This window comes from Hyperolius riggenbachi, chromosome 6 (assembly GCF_040937935.1).
Source record: "Hyperolius riggenbachi isolate aHypRig1 chromosome 6, aHypRig1.pri, whole genome shotgun sequence".
Taxonomy (NCBI): Eukaryota; Metazoa; Chordata; class Amphibia; order Anura; family Hyperoliidae; genus Hyperolius; species Hyperolius riggenbachi.
Window position 1 is genome coordinate 171,007,360 of NC_090651.1, and position 25,148 is coordinate 171,032,507.

General features: G+C 47.0%; 1 protein-coding gene across 1 annotated transcript in view; it reads left to right on the plus strand.

Moving 5' to 3' along the window:
- Nucleotides 1–25,148, plus strand: part of ST13 (ST13 Hsp70 interacting protein) — a 114,315-nt gene that overhangs the window by 5,225 nt on the left and 83,942 nt on the right. Inside the window, exon 3 of the mRNA XM_068242115.1 lies at nt 10,943–11,039. Within this exon, the coding sequence (XP_068098216.1) occupies nt 10,943–11,039 (97 nt within the window). The remainder of the gene's footprint in view (nt 1–10,942; nt 11,040–25,148) is intronic.

Sequence of the window (25,148 nt, forward strand, 5' to 3'; positions counted from 1 at the left end):
AGACGAAGCCCACTGGTCTACCTGGGGTTTCCCCCACTTTTTGGTAATTTGTAGAGCACATTCGTGTGGATCCGTGAAACGTCTGCTTAGGTGATACGCTAAGACATTCTTCTCCCCCGAAAGGTAAGAGGCGGACAGACTGGCTAAATTCTTCTGTGCCCATAACATCAGGCGCTCTGTTTCTCGCAGAAGGGAATAACTCTGTGTCCCCCCCCCCCCCCCCGCCTTCTGATGTGTGCTGCTGCCGTCACGGTGTCTATTTGTAACAACACTGATTTGCCGTAGATCAGGTGCCGAAAGGCTTTTAATGCCAAGAAAGCTGCCCTGAGCTCCAGAAGATTCGAAGGTACACCTACTTGTCTTGAACTCCATTTGTTCTGACGATGGAATTTTCCGCAATGGGCCCCCAACCTGCTAAACTCGCATCGGTCGTAATCACTATTGGAATGTCCGGCTGTATCTGCAGGCTGTTCTTCAAATTCACCTCCTTGGTCCACCAATGGAGGGACCTCCTTACTTCCAATGGCAGCCGCAGCAACTGGAGCAGGGACACTTTGTTCCAACAGTTTAGGAAGAAGTGCTGAAACACTCTCAGGTGCCAATGGGCCCACTTCACCATTGGTATCGTGGAGGATAGTGTTCCCAATAGACTCAGGCATTCCTTAGCCGATAGGTGAGAAGCTGCTAGCACCCTGCATACCTTTTGCTGGATCAACACCACCTTCTGGTCTGGCAGACAGACTTGGTTCCTGAGGGTTAGGAATCTTGCCCCCAGAAATACCATGTCCTGCGAGGGTAGCAGCTGGCTTTTCTTGAAGTTGATCACCCATCCTAGATTCTGTAGACATTCTGTAACAAAACGCGGAAGCGCAGCCGCTCGCTCTCAGAGCGGGGCTGCTGCTTCCGCATCCAGCATGGCGGTCACGCCGCGTAAGCAGCGGTGAACGCGGAAAGACCGCCGCGTGCAGTACGGTGGCTCCCGCGGCGGACGCCAGGGAGAGTGCTGGTATGGCTGGGACTCATAGTCCACCAGCAGTTAGAGTGACGCGCGCACACTGAGGCAGAGCATATATGACGGTCAGAAGTGAGTCAGCTGACTCTGGCTCCACTCCTTATTGGTCCAGCACTTGGGGAGGTGCTGGAGGGGGGCCTGTGTATATATACTGCAGGATGTTCAGTTGCTGGTTGTCTGGCGTTGCGAACACATACGTGGGAGCACTCAGACCTGTAGTCAGATCCTTAAGTGTGCCGGGACTAGCTGGAGCTGTAATCCTACACTTAGCTAGATTCTGTTGATAGCTTAAAGTACTAGTTTGATTGTGATTATCTGTTTGGACCCTTTGCCTGCCTGACTATCCTCCTGAACTCTGATCTTGTACCTCGATATTTCTGATACCCTGTTGCCGAACCCTGCCTGTACCTAGACTCCGCCTCTGCCTTCTGAATCTGTACTTTATCTGTCCGTGTGTTACGACCTGGCTTGTCCGACCTCAAGAACCGACCTTACTATTGGAGGAGGTTCCCCGCAGGGCTGTGGAGTCGGAGTCGTGGAGTCGGGCAATTTTGGGTGCCTGGAGTCGGAGTCGGGAAAAAATGCTCCGACTCCTAATGAATTTGTAACTGTAATTAAAATACAAAATACGATAAAATGTTCTATTTCTCAGATAATAGTCATTAAAAATAATGTGTATATATACAGTAATAGCTGTGCTTAGTCCACAAAAATGAAATAAACCAATCAAAATTAGTTACTTGTGCTGCTTCAATAAAGCAGTCCCCGTATTTTTAAGGTCAGATATACATATCTGATTGTGACTGTATATATGATGTGTACACAGGAATCTCTTATATATACTAAATAACATCTATGCTGTAAGAAAAAAAGCCTGATGTGTAGCTGTGTCACTAATAGAGATGGTCAACGAGATGGAAATAATTCTGCATTGATGCTGATTTATGCAAATGTATGCACTCCCTTTGCTGATGAAATCAAATAATTTGATATGTTGTTAAAATTTGGTTTGGTGACTACAAATTAAAGGGTAACTGAGATGGATGAAAAGTAAAGTTTTATACATACCTGGGGCTTCCTCCAGCCCCCTTCAGGCTAATCAGTCCCTCGCTGTCCTCCACCACCCGGATCTTCTGCTATGAGTCCTGGAAATTCAGCCAGTCAGCGCTGTCCGGCCGCATGCCGCTCCCACAGCCAGGAACATTCTGCACCTGCGCAATAGTGCTGCACAGGTGTAGTATGCTCCTGGCGGCGGAGTGTGTGCATGCGCACTACGCCCGACTGGCTCAAGTACCTGGACTCCTAGCAGAAGATCCAGGTGGTGGAGGAGGACAACGAGGGACTGATTATCCTGAAGGCGGCGGGAGGAAGCCCCAGGTATGTATAAAACTTTAATTTCATCTGTCTCAGGTTTACTTTGTTACACAGTAGTACTATACTCTACATATGCACTCCCCACAGAGCTGCAGGGAATCCACTGAGAATGCTGTGCACATTGAACACAGAGGTGTTGTCTGTTTACAATCTCCTTATTCTCCTGCAGAGTACCTGCACATCATTCTTACATGTACCCACACTTACATTGCCTAGGGCCTGATAGATGTTCTTTGTTCCAGTTTGTACCTCTTACAAGTACTCTTACCAAGGACTAGTTTTAGTCTAAAGGGAATAAATATAGTAGTCTACATATCCTTCTCACTTCAGTTGTCTTGTAAAATTCCTAAGCGTTGGCAGTTAAGAGACGAATTTCATGTTACATACTTTTAATCAACAAAATTGTAATATGCAAATTAGAGGAGTCGGAGTCGGTGGAATCCTAAACTGAGGAGTCGGAGTCGGTGGATTTTTGGACCGACTCCACAGCCCTGGTTCCCCGTCCTGTTAGTGACACTTCCTCCTGAGTGTCACTTTCAGAATAACCTTCCTACTCTCAGCCTGACTCCTCCCGCCTTGGAGAGTTCAGGTCTCCGGAAGGAAGCCGTGCAGTACTCCTCACTGCACTGAGGCCCAGTCCTCTAAGTGTTACTGTTACACCTAACACTACACTCTACTCAGGTGAACAGAGGTTAGCTGGTATATCGGATTATCGGTGATACTGCAGATCATCGGTAATCAGATCCTCTCTGTGCTTCACCGTTCGTTACACATTCTAACAGCTTCTGATGTTGACACAACGTTTCCTGGTTCTGGTGTAACAGGACGTCGTCCAGATAGTGGTACACTTTTAAGCCTTGTATCCTCAGAAAGGTTATTGCTGGTAGGAGGACCTTTTGTAAAGTGCCTTGGAGCTGTTGATAGTCCAAAGAAAAGACATCTGAACTGATAATGGTTTCCGTCTATGCAAAATCTGAGGAATTTTTGATAATCCTTCCTTATAGGAATCTGAAAGATCTATTGTGGACATCCAGTCGCCCACGGCCACCATAGGAATGAGACTGGAGAGACTCCATTTTGAAGTGCCTTATTTTTATAAACCTGTTCAAGAACTTCAAATCCAGTACTGGCCTCCAGCCTCCTGATGCCTTTGGAACTAGGAAAAGAGGCGAGTAGATTCTGGTGAAGCATTCCCTGCTTGAAACCGGGATGACTGCCCTCTCCTTCATCAGCGATTGAACATATTCTCTCAGAGAAGATGACTTGCTTCTGGCCAGAGGAATTCTCGTAGAGACAAACCTGCTCTGTGGAGGTTTTTTAGTTTCAAAAGGGTTTTATTGAAAATTAAGCGTGACTTATAACAGATTATACAAGTTACTTTTGTCCCGATGGGACTGATTTCACAGTATTAAGCTAAACAAGGTTTAAACAAAAATGACATGTCTACATGAGCAGTATCAACAGATCAGAAATATAGGTAAAGTTAGTGAATGGCAACAGTGGCCTAGTAGTGCCTGAACTAGAGAGATAAAACAGACTGTCTCAAGTTATGGGTTTCGGCTAATGATAGCCAAGGCTGCCAGGTGTTGGTGAATGGAACGGTTGAGTCATTCACAATAGCATTTAGCCTTTCATTAATCGATACTTCGTTAATGATTTCTTTAGTTTGAGTTATAGAGAGATTTGGTTGGAGCCATTGTCTGGCTAGATGTATTCTGGCTGCCTTGGCTATGTGTTGAGCAAGCCTGTGCTGCGGGTATTTCCAGCCTACCGGTTTATGGCCTAATAGAAGAAGAAAAGGGTCGGGAGGGAGGGACTTTTCCAGGACTGAATTAATAAGAGCCGATACTTGGTCCCAATAGTTGCGTGAAATTGGGCAAAACCACCATGTATGGGCTAGGGTGCCAGTCCTACCGCAGTTTCTAAAGCATTGACTCGATTTAAGAGTCATATTGGTGGACCCTTTCAGGAACCTGATAAGTTCGATGTAATATTTTAAGGTTGGTTTCTATGTGCAAATAGTAACCACTTCCCTTAGAGAGTGTCAAGCAGCATTTTGTCCAGTCCTTTAGGGAGAGGGTTGATTGTAAATCAGATTCCCATTTAACCATAGATGGTAGTTTAGAGGGCGTGAGGGGTTGGGAAAGTATTGAATATAGGTGGGAGATTAGCCCTCCTTCCAAGGGTTTGTGAAGGCACCAGAGTTCGAAGGTAGACCTGGGGGGGTCACTCGAGGGTGGTGTGGGGAGTGCTTTTATAAAGTGGTAGATTTGGATCGCTAAGAAGAACTGTGTGGGGAAAGTTGATTTTAGATTGGAACTGTGTCCATGTTGGGCATTTATCATCTATCAGGAAATGCTTAAGGAGGAGATGGCCTTTGTTTTTCCACCAACGGAAGGAGTTCCTGTCCAGTCCCGGGGGGAAATCCGGGTTACCAAATAGGGAAGTTAGTTGTGGAGATATTGATTGTAACTTTTTAGTTTTCTTGAGTTTGTTCCATACAGTCACTAGAGTGAATGGGTTGATAGTGGTGAAGCGTCTCTAGATTTGAATGGTAGGCCTTTGGTCGACCACGTGAGGGCTGGGAGAGAATAAGGAGCTAGTAAGCGGTTTTCGATTTGTGTCCACAATGGGGGGTTATGTTCAGAGAAGGCTTGTGATAGTTGAGCGAGCTGTGAGGCTCTGTAGTAGTTATATAGGTCGGGAACCCCTAGGCCTCCTCTGGATCTATTCCAACACATCATTTTTCGCGAGATCCTACTCTTTCTGCTGTACCATATAAATTTAAATGTGTGATTGCAGGTCTTTCAGTGAGTTTTGTGAGATAAATATTGGAAGGGATCAAAATGGGTAGAGAATTTTGGGTAGAAGGGTCATTCGAATGGCGTGTATGCGTCCAGTCCATGATATGGTCGGGGATACCCATTTACCCAGGTCTGTTTTGAGGGTGTTTGTCATAGGTTTTATATTGAGATCAAATAGTTCTGCACGGTTGGACGAAATTTTTATCCCCAGGTAAGTAAGGTATTTTGGTTGGAGTTTGACCCCTAGAGAAGATGCCAACGAAGAGGCCACCTCCAGAGAGAGATTATTTGGTAGGACTTCTGTCTTATTGATGTTAAGCTGTAGGCCCGATAACCGTCCAAATTGCTTAACAAGAGAAAGTAGGTTGGGTAGTGAGGTGTGCGGGGAGGTGAGTGTTAAGAGCAGATTGTCAGCGAAGAGATTCGCTTTGTATTCATGTCCAGCTATTTTAATTCCTTGGATGTCAGGGCAGTTGCGAATTTTTTCGGCCTAGGGCTCTATTACAAGAGCGAAAAGCGCAGGAGAGGGGGCAGCCCTGTCGCGTGCCCCTCCGAATCTGCACCACCTCAGGAGAGTCAGTGGGCAGCTTCAGGGTGACTTTTGGGGAGGAAGAAAGACAATTTATGGCTTGTAAGAAGGCTCCCCCTATCCCTGCCTTCCCCAGCGCCTCCCTCATGAATGGCCAATTGATGGTGTCAAAGGCCTTCTCCATGTCCAGGGAGGCCAGAATTGTGGGTGCTTTTTGCTTTTTAGCTACGTGTATAAGATTGATTACTTTTCTAAGGTTGTCTGGGGCTTGGCGTAAGGGAATGAACCCCACTTGGTCCCTATGTATTAGTGGGCCTAGGACTTTATTTAGCCTCGCAACCAGTATAGATGTAAATAGGTTGTAGTCGAGGTTTAGGAGGGAAATGGGTCTGTAATTTTTTACATCAAAGTGATCTCGCTTTGGTTTGGGAATAACTGTAATTGTGGATTGGAGAAATTCCGGGGCTGGGGTTTTGCCGTTTAATATGGAATTAAAGAATTTCATAAGGAAGGGGACTAACGAACGTTCAAACTTTTTGTAGTATATGGCGGTTAGGCCATCCGGTCCGGGAGCCTTCCCATTCTTCAATTTTTTAATTGCATTCTTTACCTCAAGTTTAGTAACTGGAATGTTTAGGGTAGCTGCGCTTTCTAAACGTAGGTGGGGGGTACGGATTGAGCTTAGGAAGTCTCCTATTTCGGGGAGTGCTTTATTGTCTTGTGTAGCTGCGTAGAGGGATTTATAGTAATCAGAAAATACTTTATGTATTTTGAGGGGGTCAGATGTAACCGTTCCCTGTTTTTACCTGATTTGAAGGACTTTGTTAATGGATTGGACCTCACGTAGCTTTCTAGCCAGCCAAGAGCTAGGTTTATTATATTGAGAGTAGATCTTGGACTTGGTCCATCTAATGGCCTTCTCCACTCTAGTAGATGGGAGAATATTGATTTGGGTTGTAGTGTACGCAATCTGTTTTGAGGAGGAATAAGGTGGGGTTTTGTGCATGTGCATTTTTTAAATGGAATAGTTTGTGCTCTAGTTGTAGCTGTTTTTCTGTTTTAGCTCGCTTGTTTATAGATACAATTTTGATGAGGTGACCCCGAATGGTAGGCTTGTGTGCTAACCAGAGAATGTCAGGTTTATTGTTATTTATATCATTATCTTTAAAGTAATAGATGCTCTTCAATGTCCAGGACATTCTCGTTATCTGTCAGGAGGGTCTCATTCAACCTCCCATGGGGGTCGAGAAATGGGGGTAGACATGGAAGAGCATGCCATCCAAACATCATGGTCTGACCATGCTGTTATGGAATGACGTGCAAATATTAGATTTGGTATAAGAGATGCTGAAAGCAGGATAGCGTCTATGCGAGAATAAGAATGATGAGCTTGCGAGTAGAAAGAGTAGCCGCGGGCATTGGAGTTGAACTCTCTCCAAGCATCGACTAGCGTGTAAGGCTTGAGCAGGTCTCTTAATTGCTGTGCTAGGCGCTGATGTCTAAGGGAAGTTGTTTGGTTAGATCTGTCTAGAGTCGGGTTCGGAGATATGTTAAAATCCCCTGCCCAGATGATTTGGGTGTTATTTAGGTCTGTAATATATGTCAGTACTTTTTTGATGGCCTGGATGGGGGCCTCAGGGGGGGTGTAGAGGTTAATCAGGCAGATGCGAGTATTCTGTATGGAACCTAGGATAAGGACAAATCTACCTTCCTCATCTGGGATGGATTTTTCAATTTGTAATGGGAGGGAGTCAGCTATTAGAGTGATGACTCCTCTGTGTTTCTTGGCAGCAGTTGAAACATAGAATCTCTGAAAATTTTTATGAAAGTATCTTGGGATTGAATTGTTAGAAAAGTGAGTCTCCTGTATACATATGATTTCAGGACGACATTTTTGATAGTTTATGAATGCTTTTCTCATTTTTGTAGGTAAATTAAGGCCCTTGGCATTATGGGAAATAATGTTTAGGGAAGCCATTTGATTATGTTAGTATCACTAGGCTGCTTAAAGTGTACCTTAAGTGTCCCAAAAATGAGTTTTACTCACCTGGGGCTTACCTCAGCCCCCTGCAGCTGATCGGTGCCCACGACGAGTCGCTCTGATGCTCCGGGTCCCGCTGGCGGCCACTTCCGGTTTTGCCGTCAGGACCCGTCAGGCTGGGGAACGCGGCTGATACTACGCGTTCCCAGCCAAAATAGCACCCCCTATGCGGCCATATGTCCGCATACGGGTGCCTATGCGGACATATGGCCGCATAGGGGTGCTATTTTGGCTGGGAACGCGTAGTATCAGCCGCGTTCCCCAGCCTGACGGGTCCTGACGGCGAAACCGGAAGTGGCCGCCAGCGGGACCCGGAGCATCAGAGCGACTCGTCGTGGGCACCGATCAGCTGCAGGGGGCTGAGGTAAGCCCCAGGTGAGTAAAACTCAATTTTTTTGGGACACTTAAGGTACACTTTAAGGGTATGCTTAATACGTAAGAGATTCTGAGTGTCAAGCGCTTGCATTAGAAGACCGTAGGACATGTCAGTAACCAGAAAACAAACAGGGGAGGGGAAACAGATAAAACAGAACTTATGAAGGTGTAGGACAGAACAAGCTGGGTGAGTTTCAGCTTGATTAGAGCATAAATCGCTCCTAGAGACAAAAAGCACAGCTGGGGATAATACAGGACCAGCAGTGCAGATTGTCATAGTGAGGCAGCACTTAGATCCGGAGTCTGCTTAAACCTTGCATACGGTATCTAAATATAAATGTGCTATAAACTGCAGCTAATGAAACATCATAAACCATCAAAGATGTATATATGAAGGGGGGGGGGGGGGGGGATGGGTGACATGGCATAGAGCTATGTAAAGCTATAACGGAGTAAAACAGGGTAATCAACATTCAACATGAATTATACAGTTTTCAGCAAGTGTGAACCAGTGCGTGTCCATGTGCCGTGGTGGTCTAAGGGACCAGCGGTTGGACATCCGTATAGCCTGTGGAGGAAATGCCAAAGTTCAGCGTTAGGCCCCCATGTGCGTTCAATGTCTTTAAGGCATGTGGTCAGCGTCATCTGGTTAGGAATGAGCTGATTATAGGATGATCAGGGACTGAAGTGGGATTAAGGCAAGTGGGGCATGTGGCTCGGCTATAGGTGTGCGGTTAAGCAAATGGAGTGTCACAGCATAGCTCTCTAGGACAGTAGGGATGTGGAAGTCCACCAATGTTCCATGAATGAACTAGGAGTGATTGTTGTGGGCCCAGATATAGGGGACAGGGTGTGCAGTCCCCTCATGGTGGATAAAGTACTTACTGCCGGAGGAGAAGGGTATTCGCCTTTAGTCCAGGCATCTCTCGCCTGGGATGGTCGGGAGCGCGGTGCCTTTGTAGACCAGACCTTCGTTGGCCTGGGGGCCTTCTGTGGAAGAGGGGCAAGTGTCATAGGTTCCATCGGGATTCCCGCCGATTTCAAATGCTTGCGGCCTTCTTCCAGTGAGCGGCAGGAAAACTCCCTACCGCTGTGCAGGAACGACAGGGAGGAGGAGAAACCCCATCTATAGCGGATCTCTGCTTTTTGTAAGGATAGGGTAATAGGTGTAAGGAGTCGTCTCCGCTGTATCGTTATCGGAGCCAAGTCAGCGAAAAGTTGGACGCCGTCCGGGGCCCCTGGAAGCGGCGTAAGGTTCCGAGCCACCCGCAGGATCAGGTCGCGGACTTCCTCATAGTGTAGTTTGAGGACCACGTCCCTGGGTAAGTCAGGGTTATGTGGCTTGTTCAGGGCGCGATGAATCCGGATCATGCGGAATTGTGAGTGGTCTTCTTGTGGCAGGAGGGCCTTAAAGATGGCGAGTGCTGCGGCCGGGAGATCCATGGTTGTCTCTGGGAGACCCCGGATCCTGAGGTTTGCACGGCGGTTGCGGTTCTCGAGGTCCTCCAACTTTAATTCCATGCTGTCTAGCTTGGTGGCCTGATCATCCATTTGTGCCTTGTACTCGGCCAGGGTAGCGGTAATGGCGTCTGTCTGCTTTTCGAGATTCGCGACCCGACCTCCGATCTCTCGCAGCTGAAGTGAGATATCGCGAACCGCTTCCTTCAGCTCAGCCCGGAAGACTCTCTGGATGTTTAGGATAAGGTCTTCCTGGTTTGCGGATGAAGATGGAGGGAAGGCCTGGTTCTTTTTCTCCTTGCTTTTGGGAGGTGAGTGTTGCACTGGAGAGGCTGGGCCTTGTTGTTCTGCGTCTTGCTGAGCCTCCGCCATCTTGAGTAGTGACGCGTGTGGAAACCGGGGAGGTCCGCGGTGTGTTTGCTGTGGTGGAGTCCGGGAAGTTGTTTTTCTTGACTTTATTCCTCCTGGACATGTCACCAGACCCGGAGGTAGGGTTTGAGGCGATGTTGTGCTCGAAATGAGGTGCTTTTAAGGCAGGTTATGCAGGTCCGGAGCGGAGCGGCTGGGGATCACATCCACACCAGTCAGCGCCGCGCATGCGCCTCTGTGGAGGTTTTTTGCTGAACCTCCAGAAGTGCCCTCTTCTTAGGGTTCTTATCACCCATGGATCCTTGATCCTTCCCACCCAAGTTCTCCAGAAGAGCTGAAGTCTGGCTCCCACTGGTTGATTTTGAGTGGACGTCCCATCAAAAACGCTTCTGGCCTTGTTGGGTATCAGAAGAGACCTTTGCCTTATTCCCCTTCAAAAAGGATGACTGGGTACCTCTCCAGTTCTTTCTAAACTGTCTTCTTGGCCTATAAGATCTTACTTGCTGATATCTATTACCAAAGTTCCTCCTTGAAGTTTGCTGTCTAGGAGGCCTTTGTTTTCTATCTTGTGGGATTAACCCCGACTTTCCTCCTGTTACTTTGGATATAGCGGTGTCCATCTGAGGTCCAAAGAGATGAGTTCCGTCGAAGGGGATCTTGCACCAATTGGGTTTTAGGCTTGATATACTGACCATGGCCTTAACCATAAATCCCTCTTCATAGTGATGTTCCATAACATTGCTCTAGCTGATGACCTGATCACATCAATTGCAGCCTCCCCCATGAAGTCTCCTGTTAGCTTTAGTTCGTCCAAAGCCTTGATTATTTCCTGTTTGTCTGCCATTGTTTAATGCAGTTTCAATGTTTTATACCCATACTTTGGTAGCCTTAGCCAGAGAAGTCAGGGCTATCGCAGGTCTACAGGCTGCTCCTGCAGCCAGGAAGGCCTTTTTAATATCTGTGTCCATCTTCCTTTCTAGTGGAACTTTGAAAGCTATTGCATTCTCCATTGGAAGAGTAACATGCTTTGCCAGACTCCTAACAGAAGCCTCTACAACTGGGGCCGAGTCAAACAAGGTCAGGTCCTCCTGACTTAACGGATATAGCTTATTAAACCTATTACTTAGGGATGGCTTCTGCTCCACTTTATTCCATTTACTTAACACCACTTCCTTTATAACTTTCATGAAAGGAAAGACTTAAGGTTTCTGGTCCAAGTGCGGATAGTATTTGTCTGGGTCTTGTGACGTGCCGTCCCCATCTTGCCATTCTATTGCCGACTTTATAGCCGTTAGAAAAGCTGGAACCAAAGCAAAGTCAAAGCTAGGGTTGCAACGGTATGAAAATCCACGGTATGATAACCGTCAAAAAAAATACCACGGTATGACGGTATTACGGTATACGGTATTACGCAATTATTCTCATTACAATTACCCTTATAAAATGAGAACAGGTCAAAGTTGAACAAACTCTTTGTTAAACACTTAATACATGTCCGCTCCCCCCATTTGCATTATATTTTTCAGCTCTGGTATCCTTTAAAGGAAACCTGAGATGCAGCATAGTGAAAGTTTTTTTTTTTTTTTTTTTTTTTCTGTTATACATACCTGGGGCTTCCTCCAGCCCCATCATGCGCACAGATCCCTCCCCGCCATCCTCAGCCTTTTCTATCGCTGGTACTGAGTCCCGTAACTTCAGCCAGTCGCGGCCAGTCTGAGCATGCGCACTGCGCTCCGGCGGAGAATAATATATGCAGGCGTAGTACTATTTCTGGCCGCGACTGGCTGAAGTTACGGGACTCAGTACCAGCGATAGAAAAGGCTGAGGATGGCGGCGAGGGAGGGATCTGTGCGCATGATGGGGCTGGAGGAAGCCCCAGGTATGTATAAAAAAAAAACTTTCACTATGCTGCATCTCTGGTTTCCTTTAAAGGATACCAGAGCTGAAAAATATAATGCAAATGGGGGGAGCGGACATGTATTAAGTGCAGTCCTGGGCTGAGCCGCAGCAGATGATTTCTTTACAAAGTAGGGGGACAGAGGAGAGCAAGGGGGAGCAGTGGGCATGAGGACTCATCATGACACATCACACAGACATCAGGCAGACAACACACGCACGCACACACACGCATCAGGCAGACATCACTCAGACATCTCACACGTGTACATCAGGCAGACACATCACACACATGCCATAAATATACACACTGGCTGCATTCAAACACTGCACCTCTCCCACAGCAGCGCTGCTTATCTGCCGTCATAGCTTCAACTCCTACACGTGCAGTCAGTGTGTCTTTCTCTCTCTCCTTCTCCGGGGCGGGCGGCAGTGTTCATTTTCATGGGGGAGGAGCGCTTGGCCATTCCTTTGAACCCTGATCTTTATCAGTGTTAAGCTCAACTCTGCAGTCGGGGGAGGAAGGAGACTGCGTGCATCGAGCAGGAGGGAGAACGGGCTGTAGCCTTTTCTTATTTAGTGTAGTTATTTTTTAATCGCCTGGTGTCTCCCCCTCTGCTCTTGTGGTACAGTCCACAATTAAAAAAAAAAAAAAAACACAAGCAGATACATTGCCGGGGGGAAAAATATCTCTGTGTGCGCTCCAGCCGCGTCATCACAGGATGCGCTTCACCACCCAGAGTCTGCACACATGTCGGCAAGCCTCCCGCAATCGTGAACTAGGTTTGGGAGCTTGCCGATGGAGACGGAGAGCAGGACAATGCCGGAACGGTGGATGCGGAAATGCAGCCTAAACCGGTATTTCCTAAAAGTGCACGGTACAGTTATCATGCATTGTAAAACCGTGATATACCGTAATACCGGTAAATCGCGGCAACCCTAGTCAAAGCCGACAGGTGGTGTGTCTGGCTGTGTAGTTGTATCGGCTACCGGAGCCTGAGGAGCTGAGGAAGTTCCCGGTAACTGGGAAGACATATTCTGAAAAAGTCTCCTGTCTAGCTTACCAGGGCTGTGGAGTCGGTCCAAAAATCCTCCGACTCCTCAGTTTAGGATTCCTCCGACTCCTCGAATCCGTCTCCTCTAATTTGCATATTACAATTTTGTTGATTAAAAGTATGTAACATGAAATTCGTCTCTTAACTGCCAACGCTTAGGAATTTTACAAGACAACTGAAGTGAGAAGGATATGTAGACTACTATATTTATTCCCTTTAGACTAAAACTAGTCCTTGGTAAGAGTACTTGTAAAAGGTACAAACCGGAACAAAGAACATCTATCAGGCCCTAGGCAATGTAAGTGTGGGTACATGTAAGAATGATGTGCAGGTACTCTGCAGGGGAATGAGGAGATTGTAAACAGACAACACCTCTGTGTTCAATGTGCACAGCATTCTCAGTGGATTCCCTGCAGCTCTGTGGGGAGTGCATATGTAGAGTATAGTACTACTGTGTAACAAAGTAAACCTGAGACAGATGAAATTAAAGTTTTATACATACCTGGGACTTCCTCCCGCCGCCTTCAGGATAATCAGTCCCTCGTTGTCCTCCTCCACCACCTGGATCTTCTGCTATGAGTCCAGGTACTTGAGCCAGTCGGGCGTAGTGCGCATGCACACACTCCGCCGCCAGGAGCATACTACACCCGTGCAGCACTATTGCGCAGGTGCAGAATGTTCCTGGCTGTGGGAGCGGCATGCGGCCGGACAGCGATGACTGGCTGAATTACCAGGACTCATAGCAGAAGATCCGGGTGGTGGAGGACAACGAGGGACTGATTAGCCTGAAGGGGGCTGGAGGAAGCCCCAGGTATGTATAAAACTTTACTTTTCATCCGTCTGTTACCCTTTAATTTGTAGTCACCAAACCAAATTTTAACAACATATCAAATTATTTGATTTCATCAGCAAAGGGAGTGCATACATTTGCATAAACCAGCATCAATGCAGAATTATTTCCATCTCGTTGACCATCTCTATTAGTGACACGGCTACACATCAGGCTTTATTCTTACAGCATAGATGTTATTTAGTATATATAAGAGATTCCTGTGTACACATCATATATACAGTCACAATCAGATATGTATATCTGACCTTAAAAATACGGGGACTGCTTTATTGAAGCAGCACAAGCAACTAATTTTGATTGGTTTATTTCATTTCTGTGGACTAAGCACAGCTATTACTGTATATATACTGTATATATACATTATTTTTAATGACTATTATCTGAGAAATAGAACATTTTATCATATTTTCTATTTTAATTACAGTTACAAATTCATTAGGAGTCGGAGTCGGTGCATTTTTTTTCCGACTCCAGGCACCCAAAATTGCCCGACTCCACGACTCCGACTCCACAGCCCTGCAGCTTACTGAATAAATGCTAGTACTTGCTGGTTATCAGATTCCTTTTCCTGGCCTTCTGCGCTCTCCCTGGCCTATCAGCGCTCCTGCGCGAAGTCTAGCGTATTGCGAGACTTCACACGATCTCCTCCTGTGCCTGGTCATCTGAAGGCAGCGGCGGCATGTTAAACAGGGGAGGACCTCCCAGCTCACACGTGGGGAGAGAGGACGCCCGTATGTCCTATTTAAGGACCTGAGCGCTGCACTATGCGGGAGAGGCTGAACCTGCAACCCCTTGCACAGGTACCCATAAAAAAACAAAGGGGAAAAAAGTAAGAAAAATTAAAAAGAACAAAACTAAAAGAGAAAAATACTAGTGAACATGTCCGTTCGAGGACAGAAAAAGAATGGCTGGAGGGGGCAGGTTCAAAATATTTATTAGTGAGCTGTCCTATCAGGGTTCGGGGGCGGAGCCTATACCCAAAGGTATGCCGCCATGTTTGGTCCAGGAAAAATGGGATACAGTTGGGGACATCAAACTTGGAGAAGGACTTAGGAGTACTCATCGACAAGTTAAATAATTGTACTCAATGCCAAGCTGCTGCAGCTAAAGCAAACAAAATTTTGGGATGCATTAAAAGGGAAATAAAAGATCGAGATGCTAGCATAATATTGCCCCTGTTTAACTGTCTAGTAAGGCCACATCTGGAATATGGAATTCAGTTCTGGGCACCACATTACAAAAAAGATATATTGCAGTTTTAGAGCAGGTGCAGAGAAAATTAATACGTGGGTTGGAAGGTCTCACTTACCAAGAAAGGTTAGATGAACTGTGTTTATTTAGTCTAGAGAAAAGACGTCTTAGAGGGGATCTAATTAACATGTATTAATACATCAGAGGGCAATATAATAGCTTGGCGGATGAGCTTTTTGTCCCTAGGCCTTCTCAAAGGACTAGAGGGCATGATCTGCGCCTGGAGGAAAAACGTTTTAGCCATTTAGGAAAGGGTTCTTTACAGTAAGAGTGATTAAGATTTGGAATGCATTGCCACAGGAAGTCGGTATGGCAAACTATACCTGCATTTAAAGGGGGCTTGGATGCCTTCCTTGCGTTGAAAGACATCCATGGCTACAATTACTAGGTAATGCCTAATGATGTTGATCCAGGGATTTTATCTGATTTCCATCTGGAGTCTGGAAGGAATTTTTTTCCCTTTTGGGGCTAATTGGACCATGCCTTGTAAGGGTTTTTTCCGCCTACCTCTGGATCAACAGGGATATGTGAGGGAGCAGGCTGGTGTTGTACTTGTTCTCTGGTTGAACTCGATGGAAGTGGGTAGCGGTGTTTAGATAAGAAGCTAGGCAGGGAAGTAAATGGAAGAGGATGAATATATTCGATAAAAAGAACTCCCAGCATTCAACTGTTTGGCACTGACTACTAAAGGGCCTGCACTCCTTAAAGTGGAATATAACCCAGCATTTCATCTTTGCTCTAAAACATTTACAGCATATTAACTGCAACCAGCATTTTTTTTTTTTTTACTAGACCAGCATTCGAAGGGTTACACACAGAGCTTGAAGGTTCAGTGTAGTGAAATGTGGACGCACCTGAACTTTAGATAATGTTATCTTGTGTTTACTTAAATGTATCAAGTGAGGAATGTGACACATTCTCTGACTTTGGAGAATCAGCTTCACACACAGTCAAAGCATGTCTGCTTTCACTACATAATGAATAAAACCAGTTATTAATAAAATGCAAAGTCAGCTCACAAAGCAAAAAACTGTACTTTTGGGAACCTATAATATCTAAACGAATAATACTTATGCACAAATGCAAATATGATAACCGTACGCCATATAAAAAGTAGGAAAACATGATTTTTTTTTTTTAATTTTTTTTTTAGTATGTCAGGGTTTTAAACCGCTTCAAAGAGACACTGAAGCCAGGCTAAATTCCCTTTTTAACTTGTATTTATGTTCATAACTATAACCCAAGTTAAATCACCGCAATCCTGCGGCAAAACGAGGGGTTAATACCCCCTGCAAAATCCACGACTTTCTTGGTCGTGGATTTTGCTGCTCATGGAGGCAGAGCTTACGGCTGCAGCTCTGCCTCCATGTGCGTCAATCGCCGCACGGATCTCCGCTTCTCCCCCGCCCCTCTCTGTGAAGGCAGATTGAGAGGGGCGGGGCGAGGCAGGGATCAGCCGGCATTGACGCGCTGAGAGGCAGAGCTACAGCCATTAGCTCTGCCTCATTCAGGAAGCGCTCCCGGACTGAGCAGTGGGGATTTGGGGGGTATTAACCCCTCGTTTTGCCCCGGGATAGTGGCAATTTAGCTTGGGTTATAGTGATGAACATAAATCCAAGTTAAAAAAGGGAATTTAGCCTGGCTTCAGTGTCTCTTTAAGTGTGTGATAACTCCAAATCATAACAGCAGAAAAAGTTTTTTTTGCAAGTTTTGAATGCAGGATTAGCATCATTATCACTTAATACACTCAGACCAGTTGTTGTTGAAATTTGATTTTTATTGTGACAACACCGCTTTAACTGGTGGCCTCTTCCATTTCCATATACCTCGGTCGGTCCCTTGCCTCCATGCTCAGTCAACTTCCTTCACAGCAGCCGCGGGACAGCAGGAAGCAGGGCAGCGACTCCCATGGTAATGACAATATACATCACCGCTACAGGAAGCCGCTCTTCTGCCTCTTCACAGCAGCCGTAGGACGCACTGCTGTGAAGGAATTTGACTGAGCATGGAGGGGAGGGACACACCGAGGTATATAAAAATGGAAGTGGCCGCCAGCTAAGGTTACACGAGCGGTGGCCAAGGTGGGTGGTGGGGAAGGACGAGAGGCCAGACCCGCGGCCTGGGAGAAAACATCCCATGGACTGGGCGTTGGGGACCCCGGCTTTAGAGGACCCAGCAGCAAACCTCATAGGGAACTGTACTCCACTCTTAGCACCCTCTATAGCAGGAAGCGTTGTGATTGGCCAAAGGGTGTGGACTTATCTGAAACCTAACAGTTTGAGAGGGTGTTGACCACCCTGTCATGTTAGCTGAATTACCGTATGAGGTTTCTTGCTGGGTTTTAACAAAACAAGGGGGAAAACTGCAAATTGTTGTACAAGAATTAGATATTCTAACCCTTTTTTCAGGTTGAGTCTACATCCTAGTGGGCTAAGGGACTTTGGGCCATATCTTATTCAAGGTGATAAGTAGCTTGCAGATGCAAGCTACTTATCACCTTGCCATCGCACGAGGATTACCAGCAAATCCTATTGCCCATATCCTTTGCGCGATCGTTAGGAAGCATTGCTCAGGCAAAAGCTGAACGATGCTCCCTTTTACCGGGCGATGGGGAGTGAGGTTTACACTGTGGTGCTGTCCTTCAGCACCACGGCTTTACTCCCCACACATGCGCACACACACCCGCCGAACATCGCTGCCATCTTCTGCCACAGCATCTGGGGGTCTCCTTTAATAAGGAGACCCCCAGAGCTCATCGGGTCGCCGCACACCTTAGAAGCCCCCACGTAGCTCTGCCGGGCACCCCTGTCATTATACATACCGCTGCTTAATTAGTGTATCTATCACTGTAATTACTGTCCACATAGGAGCCCAGGCATCTTTTAATCTGCAGCTGGGGCTCCCCATTGGTCCGCTGTCTGAGCCATTTTATTGGTTCAGACAGCGGACCAAGGGGGAGCCCTGGCTGCAGATCAGATTCAAATATGCTTTGCCTGTGCTCCTATGCGGACAGTTAGATACACTGTAATTACACGATGGAATTTGCTGCGAGAGGCGTCGGCATCAGTGGCGGTATTAATGACAGGGGTGCCCGGCAGAGCTACGTTGGGGGGCTTCCAAGGTGTGCGGCGACCTGATGGGGAGCTCTGGGGGTCTCCTTATTAAAGGAGACCCCCAGATGCTGTGGCAGAAGATGGCAGCGATGTTCGGGTTAAAGGAGACCCCCAGATGCTGCGGCGATGACATGCATTAGCTGGTTTAGACCCGCTATTTGCAGGTCTCAGCTAACACTCATGTCTGCCGGGAAGCATCCCTTCCCGGAGGTATGCAAAGGGTAACTGGATACCATGTTAAGAACTCGCTGGGCGATTATATCACCTAATGGTGGCCATACATGGTACAATTTTTTTCATCCAATCTTACCATTTCTATGTAATAAGGGAACTGCCTAAATTACCCTTTCAGTATATTCACTTAATTTACCCTTATACTACATAGAAATGGTAAGATTGGATGAAAAAATTGTACCATGTATGGCCACCATAAGCGAGTTCTTTTCTGCCGGGGGGGGGGTCTAAAGTTTAATAAGATTAGGCATTGCCCCCATCACCTAAGTTAAGAACTCGCCAGTCAGCAATAGGATATGACCCTTTGTGTTTTCAGGACATTGGATTTAGGTTGCTTGGCGTGAAGAAGCTAGATCCTAGTGGGCTGCGGTGCCCCATCACAGCATGGGATTTAGCTTATTAGAAAAATATGCTAGACCTTAGTGAGCTAAGGGACCTGGTCCCTTCACGGCACAGGATTTTAAAACCTAGTGGGCTAAGGGACCTGGGGCCCATTACCTGACATTGCTCAGGATCTAAATTAAAATTCCAGGTGCACCCAAGCAATGTCAGAGCACAAAGGGCATAATTCAAGCGAATAGTAGTTACTGGCCTGGCAATAGGGAGCGAGTGGCTGTCCTTTAGCACAATGGCACTGCTGCCTCGGTCTCCTAGGAGATGCAAATGCAGGCTGTCCTGGCACAGTCGCTCCCTGTTGCTCTGCGCTGACCTGCCGCTCTTATCTGCTTTTACTAAATGGAGCCCCAGCAAAACTGCATAGTTCCTGTTGGAGTTCCCCATTGCTCCAATAGGTGTTAGTAGAATAAGTGACCACAGCTGGTCTAGAGGGTCAGCACAAGTAACTGCCAGGAGAGGTTGGCATACCGCAGCGGACATGATATGATCTTTGGGATGCAGAAGAGATTCTTCAATCAACAATTAACCTCTCTCGCGGTGCATTTCTGTCTGGATTTATGGGTCTAAAAGTAGTACAATTTTTTTTTTTCTTTTTTTTTTTTCCAATTCTTAAAGGGAAGGTTCACGGTCCATTAAATAAAAATGCTAATCCACTTACCTGGGGCTTCCTCCTGCCCGTAGCAGGCAGGACGTGCCCTCGGCGCCGTTCCGCAGGCTCCCGGTCTCCGGTGGCGCGCCAGGCCGGCTGCCAGGTCGGGCTCTTCTGCGCTCCAAAATGCGCCTCACGCGGGCGCGCTGACGTCCTCCGGGCTGTACTGCGCAGACGCAGAACTACTGCGCCTGCGCAGTACAGCCCGGAGGACGTCCGATGTCAGCGCGCCCGTGTGAGGCGCCTTTTGGAGCGCAGAAGAGCCCGACCTGGCAGCCGGCCTGGCCAGTTTGGGTGCACCACCGGAGGAGACCGGGAGCGGTGCAGAGGGCACATCCTACCTGTCACGGGCTGGAGGAAGCCCCAGGTAAGGGGATTAGCATTTTTATTTTTTATGGCCCGTGAACCTTCCCTTTAAGTCTTAAAGGGACACTGTGGGGGTGTCGGGGGGGAAAATGATTTGAAGTTACCTGGGGCTTCTAATGGACCCCCGCAGGCATCCTGTGCCCGTGCAGCCACTCCCCAATACTCCGGTTCACTTCTGGAATTTCAGACTTTAAAGTCTTAAAGGGAAGGTCCAAGCAAAAAAAAAAAAATGAGTTTCACTTACCTGGGACTTCTACCAGCTCCATGTAGCCATCCTGTGCCCTCGTAGTCACTCACTGCTGCTCCAGTCCCCCGCTGGCAGCTTTCTGACCTCGGAGGTCAGGGCCACATTGCATACATTTTTACGCATTCCAGCTAGTGCAGGAACAAAAATGTACGCGTTGCACCACTAACGCGTAAAAATGTATGTGTTAATGTTCCTGCACTAGCGGGAATGTGTAAAAATGTACGCAATTCGGCCCTGACCTCCGAGGTCAGAAAGCTGCCAGCGGGGGACTGGAGCAGCAATGAGTGACTACGAGGGCACAGGATGGCTGTATGGGGCTGGTAGAAGCCCCAGGTAAGTGAAACTAATTTTTTTTTTTTGCTTGGACCTTCCCTTTAAAACCACTGCACCTGCATTGCTGTGTCCTCGCTTCCCCTGATGTCACCAGGAGCGCACGGCGCAGGCACAGACCATACTGGGCCTGCGCAGTACGCTCCTGGTGCCATCAGCGGGAGTGAGGACACGGCAACGCAGGCGCAGTGGTTTTCAGACTTAAAAGTCTGAAATTCCAGAAGTGAACAAGAGGCGGGGCCGGACTATCGGCGAGTGGCTGCGTGGGCACAGGATGTCTGCGGGGGACCATTAGAAGCCCCGGGTAACTTCAACTCATTTACCCCCCTCCCCCCCTACAGTGTCCCTTCACCAAAATATATCTGAATAAAGGCCTGGTAGACATCCTGCATACAAGAAAAGACGAACACAAAATTGTTGAAATAAAAATTTTAAATAAACTTAAAAAATAGTGAAACTGTACAAATAAGGCACCAGAATATACAGTACTTGTGTCTAGGTCTCGTCAAGCCACCACCGCCAGTCAGGGCACCTGTCCACCGCGCGTGCACCTGTCTGCCCAGCTCCCTGGCCTTGTCCTGCTGTCTGTGCTGCGCAGTAGCAAAAAACGGACACGGACAGGATGACGCAGGAACAGTTAGGGTTTTATTATATAGGATGTACATATATACCTAATACACCTCCCACGTGTGGTATATTTTGAAACAGGAAATGGCACAGATGGTGCCAAAGTTCCTTTCAGACTTTATTCCCATTGCTTGAAGTCTTAGGCGGCAGGCAGAGAATAGTCAAAACCCAGGCAGAGGTCAGTGCAGGCGGCAGGCAGAGAGTAGTCACAATCCAGACAAAAGTTGGTAACAGTAAGGCAGGAACACTTAACAATATAGCCATTTGGTTCCCAACTGCTTCTGAGCTACCATCCTGTGCTTTCCAATGAGCTTATCTGCCGGTCTGGGGGAGAAAAGGGAGTGTCCCGTATGGGCCGCGGGCAAAGCAGTAGCACCCCGTAGATGAGCAGCAGCTGACGTCCCCCCTCCTGTACTAGAAGCTACATGCATCCCTAGTCTTAGTTCAGCCCCCTGTTCAGTTAGCCATTGAGCTCCAGTCCTCCCGCCCCCAAGTATAAGAGGCCAGGTGTGCCTTCAGTAATATGTAGCCTCCTCCCCAGTTTAGGTAGCCAGTTGTGCTCTCAGTATTAGGCATTCCTGCAATATTGGGCAGCCCGCTCCCATTTGCAGATGTGCCTCTCCCCCTCTATGCAGAGTTTCAAGCAGAGCATAAATGAGGTTACTCCTCCTCTCTGTGCTGGTCTCTGAGGCTACTCCGACACTCACAGCTTCCAGCTTAATGGCCACAGCTGTGTGTCGCTTGGCAATTCGCAGCTGTAGTCATGGAGATGTGACACTGGTTGTGCAGCTAGAGGCTTAGAGCAGGTTAGTAACCACATGAATGCTCCGCTCGCAACTCTGCAAAGAAAGAAAGAAAGGAGAGAAGGGAGGCTGGCACTGAAACTGGGTCTGCATTGGTGGGGCAGATTAAAAAGCTAAACATGCTGGCTGTGGCTAACGGGCGTTACTTTGCCCACGGCTGGTATTGGGGTACCTATCGGCTCATTTCGGTGCATCGCTTCGACGATCATTTGTGCACCTCCATAGGCTGTAATGGGAATTACAGATATAGCAGCGCCCAGTGATTAATTTCATCCGCCAGCAATAGCTGGTGCCTTAATTGTGTTTCCCCCCAAGTTACTACAACTCGGAGGAGAATAGCATTTAACAAGGGCCTGGAGTTTCAGCGGGAGCGAGGTGAGTAGTCTCGGACATTTTTCATGTACCCCTTTCCCGAGCCTCCCGATACTCCTGCACAATCCTCCCGGCAGCTACCCCAAGTCAGGCTTGGGATTACCGCTCCTGGCTTCTTTTTTCCATTTCGCCCCTGATTCGAGGTTACCGCCAGGAAGGTTAAAGCAGAAGTATAGCCCTAGCATTGGCCTAGAGAGACAAGACGGGCTGGATTACGATGCCGCCCATATCTAGTCTTTCACTAGTGGAGGAGTACCTACAAATAGAGAGGGCTAGGAGTTAGACATCTGAGACTACGATTGGTCTAGCTAATGTGAGTGTTGGTGTGGAAGCCTATTGTATACTGATGGATGAGTAGGAGATGGGAAGCAAAGACCGCATGCTGCTCTTTCCAAGATACATACATTCGGTATTCCAGTGTTTGCATAGCACTGGTTTCCCTGCCCCTTTGGAGAACACCGCAGATGACGTAAAACATACCTGCAAAATGGCAATAAGTTAGGCCAGGTATTTATTTATGTATTTATATAGCGCTGATATACTGTATTACGCAGCGCTGTAAAGAGTATACAAGTCCTTCTCAAAAAATTAGCATATTGTGATACAGTTCATTATTTTCTGTAATGTACTGATAAACCTTAGACTTTCATATATTTTAGATTCATTACACACAACTGAAGTAGTTCAAGCCTTTTATTGTTTTAATATTGATGATTTTGGCATACAACTCATGAAAACCCCAAATTCCTATCTCAAAAAATTAGCATATCATGAAAAGGTTCTCTAAACGAGCTATTAACCTAATCATCTGAATCAACTAATTAACTCTAAACGCCTGCAAAAGATTCCAGAGGCTTTTAAAAACTCCCAGCCTGGTTCATTACTCAAAACCGCAATCATGGGTAAGACTGCCAACCTGACTGCTGTCCAGAAGGCCATCATTGACACCCTCAAGCAAGAGGGTAAAACACAGAAAGAAATTTCTGAATGAATAGGCTGTTCCCAGAGTGCTGTATCAAGGCACCTCAGTGGGAAGGCTGGGAAGGAAAAAGTGTGGCAGAAAACGCTGCACAACGAGAAGAGGTGACCAGACCCTGAGGAAGATTGTGGAGAAGGACCGATTCCAGACCTTGGGGGACCTGCGGAAGAAGTGGACTGTGTCTGGAGTAGAAACATCCAGAGCCACAGTGTACAGGCGTGTGCAGGAAATGGGCTACAGGTGCCGCATTCCCCAGGTCAAGCCACTTTTGAACCAGAAACAGCGGCAGAAGTGCTTGACCTGGGCTACAGAGAAGCAGCACTGGACTGTTGCTCAGTGGTCCAAAGTACTTTTTTCGGATGAAAGCAACTTTAGCATGCTATTCGGAAATCAAGGTGCCAGAGTCTAGGGGAAGACTGGGGAGAGGGAAATGCCAAAAGTCCAGTGTCAAGTACCCACAGTCAGTGATGGTCTGGGGTGCCATGTCAGATGCTGGTGTTGGTCCACTGTGTTTTATCAAGGGCAGGGTCAATGCAGCTAGCTATCAGGAATTTTTGGAGCACTTCATGCTTCCATCTGCTGAAAAGCTTTATGGAGATGAAGATTTCATTTTTCAGCACGACCTGGCACCTGCTCACAGTGCCAAAACCACTGGTAAATGGTTTACTGACCCATGGTATTACTGTGCTCAATTGACCTGCCAACTCTCCTGACCTGAACCCCATAGAGAATCTGTGGGATATTGTGAAGAGAAAGTTGAGACGCAAGACCTAACACTCTGCATGAGCTTAAGGCTGCTATCGAAGCATCCAGGGCCTCCATAACACCTCAGCAGTACCACAGGCTTATTGCCTCTATGCCATGTCGCATTGAAGCAGTCATTTCTGCAAAAGGATTCCTGGACAAGTATTAGAGTGCATAACTGAAAATAATTATTTGAAGGTTGACTTTTTTTTTTAAACCCTTTTCTTTTATCGGTCGGATGAAATATGCTAATTTTTTTAATAGGAATTTTGGGTTTTCCTGAGCTGTATGCCAAAATCATCAATATTAAAACAATAAAAGGCTTGAACTACTTCAGTTGTGGCTGGATAGTGTAATGATTAAGGGCTCTGCCTCTGACGCAGGAGACCTGGGTTCAAATCTCGGCTCTGCCTGTTCAGTAAGCCAGCACCTATTCAGTAGGAGACCTTGGGCAAGACTCCCCAACACTGCTACTGTCTATAGAGCGCGTCCTAGTGGCTGCAGCTCTGGCTCTTTGAGTCCGCCAGGAGAAAAGCGCAATATAAATGTTCTGTGTTTGTTTGTTTGTTTGTTTGTTTGTAATGAATCTAAAATATATGAAAGTCTGTTAATCAGTACATTACAGAAAATAATGAACTTTATCACAATATGCTAATTTTTTGAGGACATGTATTGTCTTGTCACTGTCCCTCAGAGGGGCTCACAATCTAGTCCCTACCATAGTCATATGTATGTATCGTGTAGTGCATGTTTGGTCTAGAGCCAATTTTTTTTGGGGGGAAGCCAATTAACTTATCTGTATGTTTTTGGGATGTGGGAGGAAACCGGAGTGCCCGGAAGAAACCCACGCAGACACGGAGAACATACAAACTCCTTGCAGATGTTGATCTGGCTGGGATTCGATCAGGGGACCCAGCACTTGCAAGGCGAGAGCGCTAACCACTATGCCACCGTGCTGCCCGTAGTCAACTCAATCACGTAAGGGGCCAAAATCTAAAACCTAGTCTTAAAGGAATTGTCAGAAAAAAAAGAATATGGCTGCACGGGGCTTCTACCAGCCCCATGCAGCCATCCTGTGCCCTCGTAGTCACTCACTGCTGCTCCAGTCCCCCGCTGCCAGCTAGTTTTTGTTTTTGCCAACCTCGGGGTCGGCAGGCCGCATTGCTTACATTTTTTAGCTTTCCCGCTGGTGCAGGAACATTAATGCATACATTTTTTTCACGTTAGCGGTGCAACGCTAACAAAATTTAGCTGGTTGCAACGCGAACATT